Here is a 16,021-nt window from a genome sequence, read left to right on the forward strand (position 1 = left end):
GAGATTGAGGGGAAGGGAGAGAGCAAACAAAGGGGTCAGGAGGGAAAATAATGCACTGGCTTCCTGAGGCCCTGCAGAGGCTGGGCAGGGAGAGAGGGCCAGGGGCAGAGGGGACCAAGGCTGGCGGCAGGCAGGCCGGGGCAGGCGGGCCCTAGATGGCATTGTTTGAAGTGGCCGGCTAATTGCACAGAGCAGCCTGAGCCTCATACCACGGCCCAGCCCCCTCCTCTGTCCTGGGTGCTGGCTTCTGAGCCTTCAGGTCGAGTGGCCACATGGAACCAAGTCCCGATCCTCCGAGTTTGGTGAGGGGGGCAGGCTATGGGGGGCAGCCTGGGCGGGGTCCTTGGGCGGGAGTATCACCCTGAGGACAAGTCATGGGGCCTCTCTTGGCCTGAGGACCTGGAGCCATTGGCGGGAGGTTTGGGGGCGTGCTGCCCCCTTGTGCCCTTGCTTCCCTGCTACCCTCGTCATTCTGGCCCTCCCGCAGGAAACAATGAAGGGAGACACCAGACAACTCAACGGAGAGGAGGACACCAGCAGGAGGGAAGACTCCATCCTCACCAACGGGGGCTGCAGTGACCAGTCTTCCGACTCCAAGGACGCGCCCTCACCCCCAATCCTGGAGGCTATCAGCACCCCGGAGATCAGAGGTGGCAGAGGTGGAAGAGGTGGCCTGGCCTGTGGGGAGGACGGGTGGGCAGGCACTGGGGACCACAGCTGGCACACGAGCCTCCGAGCAGGCTCAAGGCAGGTTGTGGGGCGAGAGCCTCATACCACGGCTCTGGGGAAGCTACAGGGAAGGGAAGAGGATGGAGGCAGAGCCCCTGGCCTCCCTATTTTCCTGTCACCTCAGCTGGGACTCTGAGCAGGTGACCCCAAGGCGATGACCCTTGTTCTTTTCCAGACATGGGGGTGGTCGCGGCATAGATAGACTGAGGTCTTTGGCCCTTTTACAGGGGCACCCCTCTCCCCTAGCAGCTGGGCCTGTGAATTTTATGGGAAGAAATACACTCAGGCAGGGAGCGTCTAAGGCTTGCTGCCAATCGCACCCTCTCCTCCCTTCCCCTCTGCTGCTCCCAGATCAGATCCCTTGGGATCCTCCCCACTGAGATTTTCTGGCCCAGCTGGTTTGGAAACCCCTGTATTGTCCCATCCTGCTGTTGAAAACTCCTCAAATTGTGCTGTCCAATAGCACTTTCCAGAGGGTGAAAGTGTTCTATTTCTGCATTGTTCACTACGACAGCCAGGAGCCACATGTGAGCACTTAACGTGGCTGCGATGGCAGGCACTGGAATGCTCGTTTAAGTGGAGTTAGTGACCACTGACTGGGGCAGCACAGTTCCGGAAGGAACGTGTCAGGAGTACCTTCAGTAGTGCTTCGGGTTCTATTTCATGCAGGCCTTGGGTCCTGTTGCTTTACTAATACATTGAGGGGACTATGGGTCCCGAGGGGTTAGGAGTTAACCCCTGAAGATGCCACTGGGTTTAGGGAGACCCCAGGCCACAGCCCAGAGAAGAGACCAGGACAGCCTGGCGGCTCCCCTTCCTCAACAGACTTTGGTTCTTTCCTCCACAGGCCGCAGATCAAGCTCACGACTGTCCAAGAGGGAGGTCTCCAGCCTGCTAAGTTATACTCAGGTACCCCCGCTCCACTCTCACTTTTTGTGATTCAGGGGAATTCTCTTTGGTTTGCATCAAATAGGGAACCTGAGGCCCACTTAAATTGGTACCCAGTAAATACTTGTTGAATGAGGAATTTGAACATTGCTAGGCACACAGAAGACTTCCAGCAGCATCAGTTAGGATGCCATTTGCTGCTGTTATTTGCCAAGTTTTTGAAATTATTTTTTTCTCAATCTGGATGATCAATTACATTGATAAATTTCTTCTGTGGCAAGCTGTCCTTTTATTCCTGGAATGAGTCCAACTTGCTCGTGGTATGTTTTAAATTGGATGTACTTTAGCATCTATTCATGAGTAAAATGAATGTACGATTTATTTCTTGTAATATATCTGTGTCCGGTTTGACAGCAAGGTTGTGTGGCCATGTGGCCTCAAGGATTTTTTTTTTTTCACATTGGAAAGAATTTGCCTGGCTTGTTTTAGTGGATTTTCAACAATCACTGAAATATCTTTTACCACTTGTTGCAATATCAGTGTTTCTGCTTGATTAGTTTTTTCCAGGTTATAGTTTTTCCATGTTTTTTTTCACTCCTGACATTATTTACGCCTTCTGTTTTCCTATTAATCATATTAGTTTTGTCAATTCGGTTACTTTTTCAAGGAACCAGTGTCAGGCATTGGGACAAAGTCATGGACAAAAGTTGTGGACCAATGAAAACCTACCCTCATACAGCTTCTCTTATCCTCATGGAAGACAACAAGTGGGCACCCAGATGATGAGGAGTGAGAGCTGTGTGGGGAATTGGGAAGGGACAGTGCTGGATCAGAGGCTCAGAACAGCTGTTTTAGTCTCTGAGCACTTCCTCTGTGCCCTGCTGTGGGCAAGCGTGCATTATTTGATTCTCACTATAAGCCTGTTCTTCCCTTATAAGGGAAGAACCGTTGTACCAATTTTAAAGAGAGGAACGGACTCACTCGAGGCCTTAGTTGGCAAGTGAAAGTCAAGTTCTTAACACTCCGGCCAGATCTCGAGCCACTCACCACTGCTCTGGTTCTCATGCGCAGTTTTTGTTGGGTTTGGTGTGCAGCATGGGACATGCACTTGACACAGGATTGGCACCATTTCTTCTTGGTCACTGTATCAAGAAGCATCTTCCTTGAGCCTGTGATTTCTCCCAGACACTGTTCATCGTGGAGATTGACCAGGTCTCCCTGCTGCGCACAGCAAGCTAGACTAACCATGGTGTGGGCACGGAAGGCTTCACGATGCACTTTGCATTGACACCATTTCTTTGGTTTTCTAATTCCACCAAGGTTTCTCTTGAATTCATGATCATGTGGTAAGCCATTGCAAAATATTTTTTGAACAAAATGAGGTTGAAAATCTTTTTAAGTCACTCAGACCAATATTATGATTGTTTTCTATATGATTGGCTCTTCATTTTAAAACTATTTTGGTTATGTGACATCCTAAAATTCATAATGTTTCATTTGTAAAGGATCTGACGGGCGATGGAGATGGCGAAGGGGAAGATGGAGATGGCTCCGACACTCCAGTGATGCCAAAACTCTTCCGTGAAACCAGGACTCGGCCAGAAAGCCCAGCTGTAAGTGCCAGCCCTAAGCCAAGGCACTTCAACCACACATCAGCCTGCATTAAAAACCTTGTCCAGGATCTCCCTGGGGGAACTTTGAACAAATGTTTTGAAATTGGAAAATGATAGCAAAGCTCATGAATTATCATTGTGAAGGTTTTCACGTGGCAGTTCTCTACTTTTTTGGGAAGCACTCTAAGAAGTGCCCAAGGGTGATAGTTTGCAGGTGGATGATTCAACTGCCAGTTACCTTTGGGAGTCGCTTCTGTAGGTGGATTCTGTGACTTAAAATCTGGAAATGGGAAGGCAATTACTGCTCATGGTCACCCAGCCTGTTAGAAAGCAGGCTGACACTTGGTGACCATGGCAGGTGCAGTTGATAATCTCACCCATGTGATGTGTATCATCCCGTTTTTTTACAGGTGACAGAAGACGCCGGTAGTTTACTCAAGGTTAAACATTAACTCTTGTGTGCAGGATTTGAACACAGGTCTGCAACACCCAAGTTCATGCCATTTTTGAGAAGGAAGCATAAGGGCTTCTCATCCGTCTTGATGATCCAGTACCTTCGGGAGGAATGCAACAATAGTAATAATGCTTTTGGAAAAGAAAAGTGTTTGATTAAGAGTAAACTTGGATTTTATTTTTCAATTCCATTTGCAGGTGCCAGTTTCAGCTGTGCCAGGCAGAGTGGGACCTGCTGTAGATTGTCAGGCAGCCCTGCTGGCCACCCTGATCCCTTATCCCACAAAGTGGGGAGTTTCTGGGTGGGAAGTGACCAGTCCAGAATCCCTTCCTGCTAGAGCACCTTGTTCACTTCTGTTGGCCTGAGGCTGCCTCTCAAGCCCAGTCCTCTGGGCCCCCTGTCTTAAGACCCCAGCCTCCCTTCACCAAAGGCCTCGTGCTTATCCTCTCTTGCTTCCAGGTCCGAACCCGAAATAACAACAGTACCTCCAGCCGGGAGAGGCACAGGCCCTCCCCACGTTCCACCCGAGGCCGGCAGGGCCGCAACCACGTGGACGAGTCCCCCGTGGAATTCTCAGCTACCAGGGTTGGTTCCCCGGACGCTCAGACCCCTGCCCCCAGTCTCTAACTGGAAGATCTGCCCCTCTCACCACACCACGGAAAGTGGCCGCTGTATAACCTGCTTCCTTTCTTCACACTTATCATCCTTTCAGGGTCTTACCTTTCCTTTCTCTCCCGGGTGCTGGGTAAGCTCTTCCTAAGCCTGATGACTTCTCTCCTGGCCTGATCCCTGGATGGAACCGTGGTGGGAATGCAAGAATTGCCTGTTGACTGGGTTCTTACTCCTCCTCGGAAAAAGCTCAAACCACTGATTCCAGAACTGTCTTGTCTCCTTAGTATCTTCAGTGACTCTCTTCAGGCAACCCCACGGGTTACAGCAACTCTCGACTCCTGTTGCAAGGCTGGGCACCAGGGAGCCCTCTCTGAGCATCACTCGTTATCCTGACGAGGATAACGATTCTGTCCTTGTCCTTAAGGAAGTTGCTTTCTCTCGCCACTTAAGGGACACTTACTTGTTCCTGGAAAACCATCCTTGGTGGTCTCTGTTTCATTAACTTACGTCTTCACTCTGCTTCACTTCTGCTTGCTTGGGAAGCCATTGGGGGTACCACTGGTCTCTGGTCACCCACCTGGTCTGCTGTGGCCCAAGCTATGTGTCCTTTTGTCCACAGTCCCTGAGGCGGCGGACAGGATCATCTGCAGGCACGCCATGGCTGTCCCCTGCCAGCCCCTACCTCACTATTGACCTCACAGATGATGATGTGGTGCCCCAGAGCAGCAGTACGCCCTATGCCCGCCTGGCCCAGGACAGCCAGCAGGAGAGCGTGGAGTCCCTGCAGGTGGACGCAGAGGGCAGAGATGCAGACAGCACTGAGTATCAGGTACCACTGGGGAAGGGCTGAATACAGGGAAAAGGGAACACTTACCCAGAGGTGACTTACTACGGTTTTTGTCACTTTTATCATAATATTTGAATTCATTTGCCAAGTACATTTTTCATATGCAACATGGTCCTTGCTATATATCCTTATCTCCTAGACATAACTCAAGCACCAGATTAGTTTACCATCGGATTACTGATTTTCTGAACATGATATCTTTGTACCTAGAAGTATATATACCTTGTATACATAATTCATAATTCTGTTCATCATGTTTACATATACAATTGTTGATCTGCTTCTTTCCCTTATTAGGAACTGGAGTTGCCTCACTTTCATGTCTAATCCATTGTATTGTGTAATCCGTCTAGGCTTGTTCATAATTAACCAGTTGAGCTTGTTGGTTTCACTCAGGCTTTGCTACATATGCATGTGTATATGTATGTACACATATCATGTAGAAATCCTTTTTTCCATGTACATGACTTCAGAGTAGATCTTTTTTTTAAAATTAATTTATTTATTTTTGGCTGCATTGCGTCTTCACTGATGCATGGGGGCTTTCTCTATTTGCGGCAAGCGGGGGCCACGCTTTGCTGCGGTGCACGGATTTGTCACTGTTGTGGCCCCTCCCGTTGCGGAGCTTGGGCTCGAGGCACGCGGGCTTCAGTAATTGTGACATACGGGGTCAGTAGTTGTGGCTCGTGGGCTCTAGAGTGCAGGCTCAGCAGCTGTGGCGCATGGTCCCAGTTGCTCCGCAGCATGTGGGATCATCCTGGATCAGGGCTTGAACCCATGTCCCCTGCATTGGCAGGTGGACTCCCAACAACTGCGCCACGAGGGAAGTCCCAGAGTAGATCTTATAGATACATTTTAATAACCTGCATGATTCCATGGGCAGCTCACCTTTTATGGCAAGTTTTTATGTGCAAGTGGCCAAATTTTTTTTTTTTTGCATTTTAATGGCTTTGTAATATCCCATTTGATGGCCTGTGGTGGGAATATCCAGGTTTTTTACTCTGATCTTACTTCCTGTGAGTTTTCAGTTAATATCTTTCCAGATACTAGGTTACATGTTACAGGTTACATATTACAGATCCAATATAAAAAACCCCACGTTCCTGTCAAACAACCAAACCTGCCCATGCTCTGCCCCTCATTTTCAAGTCATTCTCGCTGAATTTTCAACCAGGAAGTGTTGGAGGTAGGGAATTTCCTGAGGAACTCTGCCTGCACTTGCAGGAAGCCCTGTGTTGGACTCCGAGGCAGTTGCCATCGGGGTCAGTGGGACAGGCAGGGTTTTGCCTTGGCCCAACTGGTCTGTCTCATTGCGATTCCTTCATGTGGTTTTTCTTGCAGGACGGGAAAGAGTTTGGAATAGGGGATCTCGTGTGGGGAAAGATCAAGGGTTTCTCCTGGTGGCCTGCCATGGTGGTGTCCTGGAAGGCCACCTCCAAGCGTCAGGCAATGTCTGGCATGCGGTGGGTTCAGTGGTTTGGCGATGGCAAGTTCTCCGAGGTGAGTCCAGGGCAGGGCGAGCTTTCATGGGCTTGCAGACCCACAGTGTTTTCCTTCCCTTCCTTTTACAGTTGCCTTTTAAGATAGCGGCCTGCTTTCTGCAGATGGATGAGACTCTGTGACTCTGTGTGTCCAAAAGGAGGACAAAAACTTCCCTTGCTCATTGGCTCACACATGCCCAGATCTCTGGATCCATGGCCACCTGGGCTCTGTTGGTCTATTTCTCTGCAAGAGTCACCAGTATGGATTCTGAGGGGCAGGAGTGGCTACCCGGGAAGATACCCTCAAAGTACTCCAGTGGAGAAGCCTGGAAGAGACAGGAAGGGGTGTCTGACTCAGTCATTTAGTCCTAGGGGCAGAGACATCCCTGGCTGGGCTTAGAGATGGATCCAGGGTCACCTGGTGACAGTTATGGAAAAGTTCTTTGAGTGGTGATTTCAGTGTTTCTTGATTATTGATATTAGCCATTTAAAGCTTACCTTTTGTATATATATATATATATATATATTTTAAATGTTAAGATAAAAATTTGCTTACAGTGCAGTGCATAGATCTTAAATGATCTATGATTCAATGAATTTTCAAAAATGTATGCACATATGTAAACAATATCTCAACCCAAATATAGAACATTTCGACCTCTGCAGTACGTTCCCTGTACACACCACCCCCATAGGTGACCGCTGTTCTGATTTCTATCACTATAGACTAGTTTGGATTATACACAAACTTATGTAGATAATATAATATGTACTATTTTGTGTTTGGCTTCTTTTCATGTACATAGATTTTTGAAAGTTGTCCTGTTGTAATACTCATCTTTCTTGATGAGAGTCTATGTTGGGGATGAATCAGGCTATTTTTATTCTTACACCTTTTGAAGACACCTTCGTAGACCTCTAGGTTTTGATTAGAATGCGGCAAACAATACTTTTCCTGTGATGTTGTCTTTAGCGCATCCCTCAACGTGTCCAGAGGTTAGGTGAGGAACAGCAGAACAAGTGGGCTGGGGTGGAGGCAGGTGTGGGAATGAAGGACCAGCTAGTACATCTGTGGGACTTGGCCTCAAGTTGAGATTTTGGTTTTCCCATAAATTGGGCCATTTGCCATTAACACATTGAAGTTCTCAAAGGGCAAGAATAATATGACCTGGAGTCTCCCTGGTGGGGAGAGTCTGCATACAGAGGTCCTCCTTGGCCAGCAGAGGGAGCTGAAGGACGAATGTCCTGGGCCTGTGCTCTCCCTGAAGCATCTAATTGCAGGGCGATGACTTGTTTGCAATGAAATGAAAAAAAACATGGAGTGTTTGTAATTGCTTTGGCCCAGTGAGACATGAAATGTGCTTAGCAAGACTTAGCAAGACTGCGTCTGATGCTAATATTTAAGATGCTGTTATGTTAGCATTATGGGATGGGATTGCAATATGGGGCCTGGCGCTTAGGCCGCTTGCTGTATTGAAGCAGTTTGGCATTGGGGTAGCACCTGCATTTCCATGCACAACTGTGTTGAATCCCAGTTCCTTCTCACCAGTAGTGGCAACACCCCTATGGGTGGTTGGGCTTAGAGATTGAGAGGGGAACATGAGTGCCAGCACTGGGGAGAATGAAATATCACATGTCTTGTCAGCTCTGAAACCTGAACGCCCAGTTTCATCTCATAATTGGCAACCCAAGTGTTTCATGCACGGCCTGGGGACTTGGGGATGAGACTTATAGAATATGGATCTTTAGCCCCAGTGGAATTCTTCTATTAACAATTCACGATTACTAAAAAGAGCTTACTCTGTGCCAGGCACTGTTCTCTAAACACATCCATTAGCTCAATAAAAGGCTAAAGTAAGTAGACAGTAAATAGCAATCACAGCTATTTGTCATGCTCACGAAGGAGGAAAGAACATGTGCAAAACCCCTAAAATTGGAGCATCCATGGTGAACTTCAAGACTGAGCTGCAAGGGGGTCACACCAGGGATCATGAAAGTCATTTGCTCTGAAAATATCTGTGAACCTGATCCCCAGGAATAAGCTCATGAGAAACCCAGGGCACCCAAGACACAGGCTGTAGGTGAATGTTGATGATGGCTTTCTCTTCTAGATACCAGCAGATAAGTTGGTGGCCTTGGGGTTGTTCAGCCACCACTTTAACCTGGCGACCTTCAATAAGCTGGTCTCTTACAGGAAGGCCATGTACCACGCTCTGGAGGTAACATGGTGGTGGGTGGCTAGGGCCTGGCCCCAAGAATGGGGTTAAAGCAAGAAACATACAGAAAGCCAACTCAGGCCTCAGTGTGGCCGAGGATGGGTTGGAGGGGACTGGGGCAAGCAGGGAGGAGGGAGGTTAAAAGACAGTGGCCTGACAGGCTGTGCTGGGAAGGGAAGGAAGGGATTTGAGACTGCCCGTGATTTCCCAGTGCTACCGCAGCTCCCCGCTGGTCTCTGTCTGAATTGCCCACTGAATGAGGAAGGAGGAGCCCTGGGAAGTAGGAGGCGATATTCGAATCAGTGAGCAAGCTTTTCCAGAACTTGTGGTTCAGGGCCAAGACTGGACAGCTGCTGAGGGTCAGCTGCTTCCTCCCCTTGTCTGTGGGATCCGTCAGGCTCTGTCCTTCCTCTACCTTGACTTGCAACTGTCCTCTGTCCAGCATTTATGAGACAAGCTATGTGCTTAATTAGACACGTAAGTCCTGGTGCTTCTGAAATAGGACTTAACACCTCCACACCTTCATTAGGGAAATAAAACAGGAAACCTGGAGCTTTCTCAGAGACCATGAGACAGTGCTGGCTGATGCTTCTCCTATAGCTAAAAAGTGACACAGCTAATTCTGATCCTCTGCCCTCGATAGGGAGCTGACCACTCCAGTTCCCTACAGGGAAGAGATCATATCTGGTGCCTGTGTGGGGAGACTTAAGGCTCCCCTCATGGCCTGTCCCTGCACAGGCCATTCCTCGCTGTCACATACCACAGCTCAGGACAGCTGTCTGGCTATGAAAGGGCCCAGTGTAAAGGGGAATGCAGGCCCCAGCAAGGGGCATCTCTGGGTGGGGCCAGGCAAGCACCCGCCCCTCCTCTTCATCAGATTCTCTCTCTATCTCGGCAGAAAGCCAGGATACGGGCTGGCAAAACCTTCCCCAGCAGCCCTGGAGACTCGCTGGAGGATCAGCTGAAGCCCATGTTGGAGTGGGCCCACGGGGGCTTTAAACCCACCGGGATCGAGGGCCTCAAACCCAACAACAGGCAACCAGGTGGGAATGGCTCCCTGTGGCAGCACCCCTGCTGCCGCTGGTGGCAGCATCCTGGGCAGATGCAGTCACCCCCTGCTGCCTCTCATCCTACCCCGGCTTTACAGTAGCCAGTCAGCCCTGGCTGGCTCCTTAGTTTAGTTTTTTCCAACAGCCTAGCCTTTTCTAGTTTCACTGGACACTTTCCTGCCAAAAGGTCAAGTACATATAACCGGGATTGAATCTGTTCTTTGTTTTTTATTTATTTCTTAATTTTTTTACATCTTTATTGGAGTATAATTGCTTTACAATGTTGTGTTAGTTTCTGCCCTATAACAAAGTGAATCAGCTATATGTATACATATATCTCCATATCGCTTCCCTCTTGCGCCTCCCTGAATCTGTTCTTAAAGCTTGAGCAAACAGAGTCAAGATGGAATCTTCACTAGCACCTTTTTTTAAAAGGAAAAAATAATTAAGCTCTGCATATTGGAGAAAACTTGGAATGTGTTTTAAAAAAAACCCCACAAACACCCAAAATCTATAAGTCACCTCCATTCAGAAAGGGGCATCATCTATCCTCACGTTGACCAATATTGCATTTCCCCCATTATTAGGGATCTGTGGTTTCTTATTGTCACTCTCCAGAAATCCAGGATTTGTCTTATAATCCTTATATTTAACGCAGTGTTTTCTGTTTTGTTTTGTCCCTCCCCGCCAAAAGTGGTTAATAAGTCGAAGGTTCGTCGTGCAGGCAGTAGGAACTTAGAAGCAAGGAAACACGGTATTCCCTCCCCATCTTTTGACTATGCACTATTTTCTCTGCACTTTCTTTCAATTTCTTTGCATACACAGTGGTCACTGGAAAAGAATCAAATCTGTTAAAAGTCAACCTGAACTCTTACCCCTGCCCCTTCACTCCAACCTTCACAGCTGCCCTCCAGGGCAATATTTTTGGGTGTGCACGTCCTTCCAGCTCTTTCTGTACACTGGTTGGATTCCTGCTTTCCCTTTATTTCTCAGTATTTATCGTATAAGCACTGTTAAATGTCATTTTCTCACTAAAGGGTCCTTATGATTTTTAACGGCTGTGTAATTTTCTCTCCTAGGGTCAGAGTCAAACTTAACCATGTCCCTTATAGATTATACTATATAGATTGAATAAAAATACAATGGAATTTATAGACATATAAACAGTAGCCACCTAATATAATTAAATGTTTTCTAGTAGCCACATTAAGAAGCTTAAAAAAAGAGTAAAATTAATATTGATCATACACTTAATCTATTTCCAACATTTTACCATTTACAACAGTCAGTATAAAAAAAATTAAGATATTTTATATGACCTTTTAGTCCTATTTTCAATATCTCATTTTTGATGTGTCTTAGAACATCTCAATTTGGATGCTAAATTCTCATTAGAAATTGGATCAATTGCAGTTTTTAAATTCATGTAGAAGTTAAATGTAAAATGCAGTTCCTCAGTCATACAAGTGGCATTGCCAGTTCTCAGTAGCTACATGTGGCTATCAGCTCATTGGGGATCATAGACAGTGTCAGGGTTTCATCTGTAGACTGAGCTGTGCCTAATTCTCTTTGTGCTGGGTCTAGAGCGTGTATTTTGCAACTACAGCTGTTGAAGACCTGTACGTGGGTTAGCTGCGTGAGGAGTTTTAAATTACGTCCTCATGCAAATTTTCCATGGAGGGACCTGAGACACCCAGGGTAGACTCATGTCATGGCCAGACGCAGCTGGCACCCAGGCACAGCAAGTAGGGTCCTGTCCTCCCAGCACCCTCCTCCCACCCAGCCATGGCTGCCTTCTCCTCACCTTTCACAGAGAACAAGACGCGAAGACGCACAGCTGAGGACTCCACCACCTCTGACTACTGCCCCCCAGCCAAGCGCCTCAAGACAAATTGTTATAACAATGGCAAAGACCGAGGAGAGGAGGACCAGAGTCGAGGTGATTGTGGGGCGAGGAGGCTGGGGGACGGTCCATCCTCAAGTGGAAGTGGGCAGGTAGTGAGGACCACTCAGCAAGGGCGTAGATGATCGGTAAGAGGCTCCCCGACCTCATCTCACACCTTCTCTTTTCTCAACAGAGCAAATGGCTTCGGATGTTTCCAACAACAAGAGCAATCTCGAAGGTAAGGCCCTATCCCTGGCTGGCTTCCCTGCCTGGGTAGTGCTCCCAGCCTGTGCTCCAGGCCTGCTGGTCTGCCCTGCAGAGGTCCACCCCCTACTCTGCGTTGACCTCAGGTCGAGGCGTGGACATCTTACTTAGAAGCTACTTAGAATGAGTTGCCTGGTTTTCACCGAGGCTGATTCCTAAGGTCAGTGAGCGGGAGGTGTGCCTGCGGACAGAATGGAAATGAGGATGCTTGGGCCAGGAGAGCCCAAAACCTGAAACCATGATCTGTGGCCTCGTGAGCCCCCTGAACAAGCACTGCAACTGGCTTTGAGGTGAAAGGCAGACACACTTCAGCACTGTCACTCTCAAAGCTAACTCTGGTTCTTTGCCCTGGCTGGGAATTCTGCTGGAGTTGAAACTGCCCAGTACACATCTAATGGAACTCGGAATGTGTGAGGACAGCTGTCTATTGCTTCCTCAGCCCGGTGTCCTTTAGTCAATAAATATTAAGTGGATAGTCAGTGCTGGGTAGGAAAACAACAGAGCTGTTGACCCAGGGAGCCACGATTGGAGCAGGCCCTTTTGATTCTGGGAACCTGGACCCATGATCCTCCTATCCCCCAAGACTCCTTCATCTGTCTGCTTCCTTGCAGGGCGTGCTTGGTATTTATTTTGCAGACCCAGTCCATCTGGTCAGTGATGTAGATCAGTAAGACTTGCTGATGTGAAGGGACAGGATAGCCTATAGTAAAAGGACCCGGGCTCTGAAATTACAGCCGTGGCTGTGTGTAGGATTGGTCACGGGCAAGTCCTATCATGATGAGACAACAGGCAAACCGGCATCACCACAAATTCTCCAAAAGTCCCAGCCTGTAAAGAGTCTTTAAAGATTTTTCATACCAGACCCTCCAAGCTTGGTTCCTCCGCTGGCACAGCTGCTCCTTGTTCTGTTCTGTGGGCACCACCCTGCCCCCCATTTCCGGGTCAGACCTTTGCCTGTCCTGTGGGACCTTCTGCTTGGAGCTGTCGATTTAGCCTCTCCATCTCTGGAGCAGAGATGGCAACTTTGAAGCACAGTCAAAGGAACAAATTGTGAAGAATCTTTGGCATATTCCTAACGTGGAGTACATAAGAACAACGAGACACAAGGCTTCAGCAGCTGATCTTGGGGCTGTCATTGCCACAAGGTGCATCCCTGTCTTTCTTTCAGATAGCTGTTTGTCCTGTGGTAGGAAAAACCCCGTGTCCTTCCACCCTCTCTTTGAGGGTGGACTCTGCCAGACATGCCGGGTAAGACCAGTCCCCGCCCTGGACTTTCCTGCCCCTTCCCTTCTTCTCAACTTCCCTGCACTTCCCGAGAATAAAGCACCTGCGTGTAGGCGGTAGGGAAGGCTCTAGTGTGGCCGATCGCCCCACCCTTCACTCCAAGGGGCGGTGTCCCTGTAAAGAGCACCAGGCCGCCCATGACCTGTTCTGTGGCTGCGTCCTAGGGCCTCCGCCAGTGAGCAAGCGAGCGGGGCCTGGAGGTCCCTGGTCTCCGATTTCACAGGTGTTTCTCTCTGGCTGCCAGGACCGGTTCCTTGAGCTGTTCTACATGTACGACGACGATGGCTACCAGTCCTACTGCACCGTGTGCTGCGAGGGCCGCGAGCTGCTCCTTTGCAGCAACACCAGCTGCTGCCGGTGGGCATGGGGACTGGAGCCTCGCTGACCTGGGGACAGGGCCCGGAGCCAGTATTATATCTGTGGGGGACTGTTCTTGAAGGTTCTATGTCCCTGAAGTAGAACTGGGATGTCGGGATGGGTTGAAGAAAGGCAGGGAGCGGGCTAGAGAAGGATCCGCAGAGCTGCCTGTGGACTGAGGGTGCCCAGGTTTCCAGGGAGAGATCGCACACAGGGCCTTGCTGCCCATGGGGAGGGGCAATTGGGGGCCCGAGAGGGTTTCAGCCAGCACACGCCAGCCCCGTGGGGAGGGTGGGGCTCGCAGGAGAGCTGCCTGATGACGGCCACCCCTCCTCCCCGCCACCCGGCGTAGGTGCTTCTGTGTGGAGTGCCTGGAGGTGCTGGTGGGCCCGGGCACGGCGGCGGATGCCAAGCTGCAGGAGCCCTGGAGCTGCTACATGTGCCTGCCCCAGCGCTGCCATGGCGTCCTGCGGCGCCGTAAGGACTGGAGTGTGCGCCTGCAGGCCTTCTTCACCAGCGACCCGGGGCTCGACTACGTAAGCTTGGCACCCACCCCAGTGCATGGAGTTCACAGAAACAAACCTCCGCTGTACGGAGGAGCGTCTGAGAGCCTCAGACTGGAGCCCCGGCTAATTAATTGTCCCGTGTGCACTTCCCAGGCGGCTCCAGTGTTCTTCCCTCCCCTCCCTCTTGGCTTGGCTTTTTCAAGGGCCTGCTGAAGAAATAGGGATGAAACTGACCCAGACTTCCTTAGTCTTAGTGGAACTGCAGAGGGGAGGGAAGCCTGGGACCTACTCCCAAGTCTTAGTGGGCATATATGGCTTTTTCTGGGCTGCAAGTTCATGGAGGAGCACATGTCTTTTTGTGGGTGACTTTGCACCCGTGTCAGAGCCTCATCTGTTCCGTGTCTAAGGGTGGAAGGGCCATCTGTGCCAAAGCTCCCCAGGGCATCCCAGCGAAGAAAGGGCAGAGCTCAGGGCTTGTGTCCCTCAGAGGAAGGCCAGCCCCCCTTCTTCCAGAGCTTGAGTCCCCCTCCCCACACTCACACCTTGACCTCCATGACCTCTTTATTTAACCTGGCAGGAAGCCCCCAAGTTATACCCTGCGATTCCCGCAAACCGAAGGCGACCCATTCGAGTCTTGTCCCTGTTTGACGGAATTGCGACAGGTGAGTTAGGGGTTCACCTGGGGATGCTCACCTGATCCAGGTGTCCGTTGTCAGTGTCAAGAAAGACCCCTGGGACGTACCTGTTGGTCACCTGTTCTGAGAAATCCACTGGCTCCTTGTTTCTCTCCTCAAACCTCTCCACCATTTCACCCACCTGGTCCTCTTTTGGTCCTTTTTAAAGGCATGGATATTTTAGCCTCTGCATTTTATTTTTAATTATGTACAGGAATTTTGGAAAATTATTTTCCGTTCCATAAGCATAGATACATTGGAGATTATTAATTGGGCAACTCTCCTCCTAACATCTCTAATCTTGGTTCCTTCCCATTTCCTCTAGGTTTCCCATGTATAGAATAAGCATAGCCGACATGTATGTTTGCCCCTGGGCACTTTGTCTGATTTAACTCATTTAATTGTCAGAACTGCCCTGTGGTGAATTGTTAGGAACATTTCCCTTTCAGGAGAGCAGGAAGCAGTGAGAATACGTTGCTGTGCACTTAGCTTCACTTGTACTTCTATTTGTTCACCAGTGTCCACCTGCCTAAAACACTGACAGCTTTTAAAGCTTTTTTTTCTCAGCATGGTTTTGCAGAAGATACCCATTCATGTATCTGACTCTGCTGGGGCGGTAGATGCGGGGCCTTGGCTATGTGCCTGTCAGTTTTAATAAATGCTGCCAGTGGGCTATACCAGTTATACATACATATTTTCTTCATGAAACTCCACAGAGAGCCTGGGGGGCCCAGTGTGCAGTTAGGGTTACACCCTGCCATCTGCAGGGGTCCACTTGAGGACTGCCATAGACTTGCTGTGTCTGGTGTGAGTTCTGGAGATGGCTTAGAGTAACTGAAAGGAGGGGCCCTTGGCAGGACAACCCTGATGTCTTTTCTCTCCCCCTCGACCCCCCTCACCAAACAGGGTACTTGGTCCTCAAAGAATTGGGCATCAAAGTGGAGAAATATGTCGCCTCCGAAGTGTGTGAAGAGTCCATCGCCGTTGGAACTGTTAAGCATGAGGGCAATATCAAATATGTGAACGACGTCAGGAATATCACAAAGAAAAACGTGAGGGCAGCCCCCCTCTTCCTCCACTCCCTGAGCCCCCGACGTCCTCACAGCCACGTTGTCACCTTCTCCATGCCCGGGGTTGTGGCAGAAGAGAAGGTTTGGTTCCA

At 49.4% G+C, this 16,021-nt stretch overlaps 1 protein-coding gene across 10 annotated transcripts in view; it reads left to right on the plus strand.

The window, feature by feature from the left end:
• Nucleotides 1–16,021, plus strand: part of DNMT3B (DNA methyltransferase 3 beta) — a 36,592-nt gene that overhangs the window by 12,540 nt on the left and 8,031 nt on the right. For 4 of the 10 annotated variants that reach the window (XM_057528638.1, XM_057528643.1, XM_057528646.1 and 1 more), the window contains exons 2-16: nucleotides 488–668; nucleotides 1,577–1,638; nucleotides 3,123–3,230; nucleotides 4,144–4,269; nucleotides 4,916–5,125; nucleotides 6,485–6,643; nucleotides 8,736–8,843; nucleotides 9,739–9,883; nucleotides 11,703–11,828; nucleotides 11,968–12,012; nucleotides 13,207–13,286; nucleotides 13,567–13,679; nucleotides 14,032–14,215; nucleotides 14,763–14,847; nucleotides 15,766–15,911. In XM_057528638.1, coding sequence (XP_057384621.1) covers nucleotides 494–668; nucleotides 1,577–1,638; nucleotides 3,123–3,230; nucleotides 4,144–4,269; nucleotides 4,916–5,125; nucleotides 6,485–6,643; nucleotides 8,736–8,843; nucleotides 9,739–9,883; nucleotides 11,703–11,828; nucleotides 11,968–12,012; nucleotides 13,207–13,286; nucleotides 13,567–13,679; nucleotides 14,032–14,215; nucleotides 14,763–14,847; nucleotides 15,766–15,911 — 1,872 coding nt within the window. In that variant the 5' untranslated portion in view covers nucleotides 488–493. The remainder of the gene's footprint in view (nucleotides 1–487; nucleotides 669–1,576; nucleotides 1,639–3,122; nucleotides 3,231–4,143; nucleotides 4,270–4,915; nucleotides 5,126–6,484; nucleotides 6,644–8,735; nucleotides 8,844–9,738; nucleotides 9,884–11,702; nucleotides 11,829–11,967; nucleotides 12,013–13,206; nucleotides 13,287–13,566; nucleotides 13,680–14,031; nucleotides 14,216–14,762; nucleotides 14,848–15,765; nucleotides 15,912–16,021) is intronic. The other 6 variants (XM_057528640.1, XM_057528644.1, XM_057528642.1 and 3 more) reach the window with 4 other exon arrangements.

The sequence above is a fragment of the Balaenoptera acutorostrata genome, chromosome 15 (genome assembly GCF_949987535.1).
Source record: "Balaenoptera acutorostrata chromosome 15, mBalAcu1.1, whole genome shotgun sequence".
NCBI lineage: Eukaryota > Metazoa > Chordata > Mammalia > Artiodactyla > Balaenopteridae > Balaenoptera > Balaenoptera acutorostrata.